The sequence below is a fragment of the Lactuca sativa genome, chromosome 6 (assembly GCF_002870075.4).
Source record: "Lactuca sativa cultivar Salinas chromosome 6, Lsat_Salinas_v11, whole genome shotgun sequence".
NCBI classification, from domain to species: Eukaryota; Viridiplantae; Streptophyta; class Magnoliopsida; order Asterales; family Asteraceae; genus Lactuca; species Lactuca sativa.
The window spans coordinates 145,978,944-145,986,417 of record NC_056628.2 but is presented as its reverse complement, the minus strand read 5'-3'; the positions used below and the strand labels follow the sequence as shown (position 1 = coordinate 145,986,417).

At 36.8% G+C, this 7,474-nt stretch overlaps 1 protein-coding gene across 1 annotated transcript; it reads left to right on the top strand.

Moving 5' to 3' along the window:
- The first annotated feature begins 4,982 nt into the window (after positions 1-4,982).
- On the top strand, positions 4,983-6,723 carry LOC111890499 (protein CANDIDATE G-PROTEIN COUPLED RECEPTOR 7). The gene has a single exon (XM_023886606.3). The coding sequence runs from the start codon at positions 5,195-5,197 to the stop codon at positions 6,503-6,505; it is 1,311 nt and encodes a 436-aa protein (XP_023742374.1). The 5' UTR covers positions 4,983-5,194; the 3' UTR covers positions 6,506-6,723.
- Positions 6,724-7,474: the final 751 nt, after the last annotated feature.

The following is a 7,474-nucleotide window of genomic DNA, read 5'->3' as shown; positions in this document are numbered from 1 at the left end:
GATTGGGTTATTAATAGGTCATCCAAGGTCAAGCAATTAGACTAGAATAATTAATGGGCTATGAGGTAAGGCCCATATGAAGAGCTGGGGCCCAATTTGGAAAATTAGGCCATAGATGGACCATAGTTTGGGCCTTAATGACTATATGATGTTGGGCCTTAGAATAGGACCATGTAAAGGCTTGGGCCCAATTTGGAAAATTAGGCCATATGTTGGGCTTTGATTTCTAGTTGACCTTGGGCCTATGGATTGGGCATTGTACTTGAATAAAGCCAACCTTGGGGTAATGTAGAAATTATCCAAGTATGTATTTATGGTTATGTGTTGGGACCCAATTATTAATTGGGTGTTATTTTGGTGTTGACAGTTCGGGAATATGTCATCCAGCAGCTGGGGTTGAGTTTGCGGGACTTCAGCAGTGTGGGGTTGAATCTGCAGGACTTCAGCAGTGTGAGGTGAGTTACCTTCCAGTAGGGGTGGGTCTAAGGCCACAATGTCGGCCCACCAACAGGAGATGTTGATAAATGATTGTCTTTGTGATAATTATCTAGGTTTTCTACTACTTGATATGTTTGTATGCTAGCATGATATGTTATATGTGATAGTGGTAGTAGGAGGGGAATAGTCCCCAAGTTCGGTTGTTAGGACCGAAAGGTAGGCCGGGCTCCCCAGATATGCCTGACAATATGATTATGTTATGATGTGTGGTAGTAGTAGTAGGGGGTGAAATAGTCCCCAGAGTTTGGTTGTTAGGACCGATGGGTAGGTCAGCACCCCAGAATGGCTTGACATGGGTAGGTCGGCACCCCAGAATGGCCGAACCGGGTAGGTCGGGCACCCCAAAATTGCCCGACAATATGTATGTTATGTGATTGTATGGTATGTGGTATGATGGGGGAACTCACTAAGCTTCGTGCTTACGATTTACATTTTTGGTTTCAGGTGCTTTGTTTTCAAAGGAAAGGAGCCGGCTCGATCGCAGCGCATCACACTATGTTTTCCGCACATGAGATCGTGGGGATCACACTCTGATATTATTCTATGATAACATGCTTTGATTATTGACACTTTGGTTTTGACATGGGACGTTATTATTGACGGTTTTATTACATATGGTTTGATAATAACTTATTTAAAAATGAAATTTTTGGCCTTGAATTTTGGGATGTTACAATGAATAAGAGCATCAACGATCAAATTCATCGAGACGTCCACAAAACCACCATGGGGTGATAATTCTTCAAATACGAATAGTACTGGGACAAACCAAGAATACATGTTATATTAGATCTACTCCTATCAATCATGTCAGACAAAGAACATGATCCAAATCAATACCATCTAGCAATTTCATCCTCATATGAATACTCCGTAACTCAATCCTCCACACCAAGATGCTTAGTTTGATAGGAACATGATCATTCCATCTAGTCCAACCTGCATTAGTAGTTAAGGTATGTGAATCTAAATAAAATATGACAGAAGAAATAGAAAAAAAATGCAAAGGATCCAAAGACCACCGCATCCTGTCAGACCGATCAGAAAGGACATAACCCTGAAACAACTCCGAAAAAAGCAACCTACTACTCAACCTTGTCCCATCCCTTCATCGGCTCATGACGCAATGATGAACACATTCTCCTACTCCCAAACCAACCTGCAACATTGACCTCCGGAAATTTGTCTAAAGAAAAGATACGGGGAAACTACTCCACCAAGGGATGTAGACCAAGACAACTATCTCTTCATGTCCATTAACCATTACTCATTATGATATGATAGATCTACTGAAGATTCAACCCTTTATCCCGCAAACACATAATAGACATAATAATGGGTTTTTAAGACCCTAAACGGGCACCAACTATGTCCAACTCCCGATGCCTAACACTCCAATCATGAATAGCCTTCACCACATACACCCATAACAAATCAACATTACGAAGAAAAATCTCAAACACTATTTAAATTACATATCCCTATTAAAGGACTACAAAAGGACCACAGACTCTCAATACCTATTCCCTGTTTTGTTTGCTAGAAATAACTCAAGACTGCCTAATCTAATGTAACTTCCGCTCTATAACATCATTTCTCCAAAAAAAAAACAAGCTCTCAAAGCATCTATATCCTGAAGAACTGTAACATGAACACCAAACATTGGCATATAGTATGAACCCAAGCTACAGAGGACAAACTTAAGAAGAGAAAGCCACCTGCCTAATCCTCGACCGACCTGTAACATTGACCTCCAAAAATCTGTCTAAAGCAAAGATACGGGGAAACTACTCCACCAAGGGATGCAGACCAAGACAAGTACCATTCCATGTGCACTAAACATTACCCACTCTGATATGATAGATATATGATTCAACCCTCTATCTCACAAACGCCTGATAGACATAATAATGTCTTTTTATGACCCTAAAAGGGCACCAACTGTGTCAAACTCCCGACACCTACCACTCTAACCACATATATCCTTCACCACAAACACCTATAACGAATCAACATTATGAAAACAAATTGAATACAAATCCATCACACCATTTAAATAACATATCCTTATTAAAGAACCACAAACTCCCAACACCTACACCCTATAATGTATGCTAGAAATAAATCAATATCGCCTAATCTATTATAACTTCCCCTCTCTAACATAAACTCCCAAAAAAATAAGCTCTCAAATGTAACAAGAACACTAAACACACCGAAAATAGTACGAACCCAAGCTACGAAGGACAAACTTAAGAAGAGCAAGCCTACCCCCAATTGGAAGCATCTTCACTTACCAAACCAAAAGCTTAGACATGAAGCGATCCAACAGACCTTGTCATACATTCATCCAAGAGATTGATTCACCAACAAGAAGACCCAAATAAATGAACGGTGGATGAATAGACACACGTCCAACCAACATTGTCACTTCCTCCACCTTCATAAAAGAAACTCCAACACCAACTAATTTACTTTTTAGTAAATTAATCTTGAGCCTCGAGGCTAGGAAAAAACAATGCAAAGTATGCATATCATTATCTAGAGACCATCCAAAAAGCAAAACTACATCATTTGCATAAAAATTATAAAAAACTCCAAAGCCTCCCTAGCTACATGGACTCCACGAAACACATTAGACATATTTCCTTGATGCAACACTTCATGTAAGCCTTACATAGCTAAAATGAATAAGAAGGGTGCCAACAAATCATCCAATCAGAGACTACATCGAATAGAGAACTCATACGTGGGAGACCTATTTATTAGAAAAATCATCTACTCCTCCAGGTAAAGTGAGAATGCGTGCCTCATATAACTTTTTATTAAGTTCTTTAAATGATTTTTCGTGGACGCCGATCCAAACATACTTCAAGTTCTTTTTGGTAATATTCATTAAGGGGCTTGTAATCTTTGAGAAATTCTCAATGAATGGCAACCTACCAATCCAAGAAAACTTATCAGCTCTATGTGGACTCTTTGGTGATTCTCACTTCATAATAACTTCAATCTTTGATAAATCTACCTTTATTCCATATTTATTTACTACATGACCAAGAAATTGTACCTTTTCTATCCAAAACTCGCATTTTAAGAATTTTGCATACAATCTCTCTTTCTTAAATGTTCCAGGTGCTAGTCTCAAGTGTTATTTATATTATTCCGTCAACTTCGAGTAAATAAGAATATTATCAATGAGTACTATCACAAATTTATCAAGATGTGGCTTACAAACCTTATTTATAAGGTCCATAAAATTTGCGGGCGTGCTAGTTTAGCCAAAAAGTATCACGAAAAACTCGAAATGTCTATATCTAGGTCGGAAGTTCGTCTTATCCACGTCTGCATCTCCTACTATCATCTGGTGATAACCGGATCAAAGATATATCTTTGCGAAATAAATTGCTCCTTGCAATTTATCAAAGATGTCTTTAATCATGGGTAAATAATACGTATTCTTAACGGTCACTTAATTGAGATCACGGTAATTGATACACATTTTCATCGATCTATCTTTCTTCTTACAAACAAGATCAGGGCTCTCCAAGGTGAAGTGTACGGTTACACAAAGCAATTGTCTAACAACTCTTGTAACTGTGTCAACAATTCCTTCAATTTTGTAGGTTCTAAGCAGTACGATGCTTTTGCAATTGGTGCGGTTCTCAATACCAAATTTATGCGAAATTCCACTTGATAATCCGATGGAAGTCCGGGAATATCATTGGGGAAATTCAAGAAAATCCTTGACATTGTCAAAGTCTTTTGTGAGTTTATTCTCTTTGACTGTATCCATAATGTATGCCAATAGACTTGGCATTATTTATTCCAACACTTTCACGCCTTCATTACATTTATGACACTTGTAGCAACTCTTAGTTTGTCTCCTTAAATAGGAAAAAATAAAACGGATCAGAGTAATACTCTAAATCTAACCAATGTAGATAAGAGGTGAAACAGGTCTCCACAATGGAAGTTTAGCGGTTGATGAGTGAAATTTTACACATAAGGGGTAAGGTTCAAGCCTTGACACACCCAAAATATTGTTAGTGTTCCACGATTGACCTCTAATATAAACATTAAGACGAATTGACATGGAGCATTAAAATAATATGATTTACCACTCTCTTTTAAAATGTGAAGCAAAGAACCTCTTAATTTTTTTTATAATCTTCATAGTTGGTCTCTATAATTACTTATTTTACAAAATAACAAAAAAGGTAAAATAGAGGTATTTTGAACATTTTATTGATACTTAACCTCTTACTTCTAATCGAGTTACACAATAAAACCAAATTTGATTTGGATACAATAAAGACAATCCATATAGTATTTGACCAAACGTTATTCTTAAATTAAATCATTATTTAAAAAAAAACCCATAAGTCCCCATCATAAAATTTTGTATTTTTTTAAATAGTTAAATTACTTTTTAGGTGTTGTAAGACAAAATTTTCAAATACTAACCTCTATTTTTAATGATAATGTATCCATATTTCCTTTCCTTTGTACGTTTCCTTTCACGACACGCACGCGGCTACACCCACCGACGCTCTCAGATCCCAAACCAAATCCTCATTAATATATATACTTGTTAAACCGTCGTAATCCCAATTTCAACTCCGATTATATCAAACAAAGGAAGAATCACAACTACAACTGTCACAGATCTGAGCATTTCGATTCAGATCTCCGATCAATGGCTTCCGGTTCTTCCTCCTCTTTCCTCCTCCTCATCCTCGTCGCCTTCATCTCCATCGCCACCGCGGAAATTCGTTTCACCGAGATCCGATCCGACCCCCGACCAATCATCCCCTTCGATGAATTCGGTTTCACTCACAATGGCAGACTCGAACTCAACGTTTCCAAACTATCGTTCTCCACAGCAGACCCTGACCTCTCCAAATTAGGTTTTTTTCTCTGCACGCGTGATTCATGGCTTCAGGTTCTCCAACAGATCGAAGATGCGGAGATAGCGTGTGCGCTTCAATCCAATATTATTAAAGAAGTTTACAATTTGAATTCGATAGCGAAAGATGCGAAAGGTTTTGATCATTATTATCTCCAATCGGATGCCGATCAGTATACTCTTGTGTTTGCTAACTGTCTTCCTCAGCTTAAGATCTCAATGGACGTCCGATCTGCTATGTACAATCTCGATGGCAAGTCCAACACTCGCGATTACCTTTCTGCTGGAATTACCGTTCTCCCAAGGGTTTATTTCTTGTTCTCCCTCATTTACATTACTATGGCAGCAGCTTGGGTTTACTTTCTGTACAAAAAACGTCTTACTGTGTTCGGAATCCATTTCTTTATGCTTGCTGTTGTGGTCCTGAAAGCATTAAACTTGGTATGTGAAGCCGAAGATAAATCCTATATCAAGCGTACTGGTAGCGCCCATGGATGGGATGTTCTGTTCTACATTTTCAGCTTCCTGAAAGGAATCACATTGTTCACATTAATTGTGTTAATTGGAACTGGATGGTCGTTCCTGAAACCCTATCTCCAAGACAAAGAAAAGAAGGTGTTAATGATTGTGATCCCACTTCAAGTCGTCGCCAACATCGCTCAAGTCGTGATCGATGAATCAGGGCCATATGGACAAGATTGGGTGACATGGAAGCAGGTTTTTCTACTAGTCGATGTTGTCTGTTGTTGTGCTGTTCTATTCCCCATTGTTTGGTCAATCAAGAACTTAAGAGAAGCAGCTAGAACAGATGGAAAAGCAGCTGTTAATCTGATGAAATTAACCCTCTTCAGACAATATTATGTTGTGGTTATCTGCTACATTTACTTCACAAGAGTTGTGGTGTATGCATTGGAGACTATCACTTCGTATAAGTATTTGTGGACTAGTGTAGTAGCTGCTGAGTTAGCCACTCTTGCTTTTTACGTTTTCACTGGGTACAATTTCAAACCAGAAGCTCATAATCCTTACTTTGCTGTTGATGATGATGATGAAGAAGCTGCATCAGAGCAATTGAAACTTGAAGATGAATTTGAACTTTGATCTGCCTTTCTTCTTCTTCTTCTTCTTCTTCTTCTTCCAGGTTTGTTTAGGAATGTCGAATACAAATGTTGAAATCTGTTTCTATACTATTACAATTACAACTATTCTTGGTGTATGATGATGTATCTGATACAATGATACAGTTTTGTAAGTAGTCTTTATTTGTCATGTTCTTTGTTCTATTCATAATACATCACTCGTTATTGTTTTGTGTTGTATATGTGTTGAGGTGAATCTTGATTTTGAGAAATAGAGATATGGTCAAAGGGTAATATTGTCTTATTTTTTTTATCGTTATGAAGAGAAGAATAAAAAGAAAGAAAAATATATGGGAATGCTTGTTTTCATCTTCAATGACAATTTCATTTGTTGGAGAACGAAAACTAATCTCATTGGTTAATCAATGTCAATGACACAATCTTATTTTGGTATTAAAAATAGTTTTTATTCAACAAAACTTTGTCGATTTAGTGTATGAAAAAGAGGTAACAAAGTTGTTTACAAATTATGAACGTACAAATATAAAATGACTAAAAAGTATACATGAAGAACAGTTGGTTTACCCTAAGTCATCAACCATAAAAAAAAATTTCAAAAATTTAATAAGAGGTTTAGTATTTGATAGATAAATTTCAACTTTTGAAAGCTAAAATGGTTTCGATCCAAGAACTAATTACTATATTTTTATATTTGAAAAAAGTGTTTTTCTACTAGGTATTTGAAGTATAAATTCTTTAAATCATTAGACAAAGATTTCGATCACATATAGTCCGGTCGGAAAAGTGAATTTTTAAAACATGATTTACCTGAATTTAAGAAGAGTGTTTTAGTATTAGTCGATTATCCCTAAAAACAATAAAATTTAGGAATTTACACGTTTGCTTAATAAAATAAGAACAATGTTATAACTTAGATCATTTGACAAGGAAAATAAATGGTCTAAAAGCGTAAGAGCGTTACCAACACTTT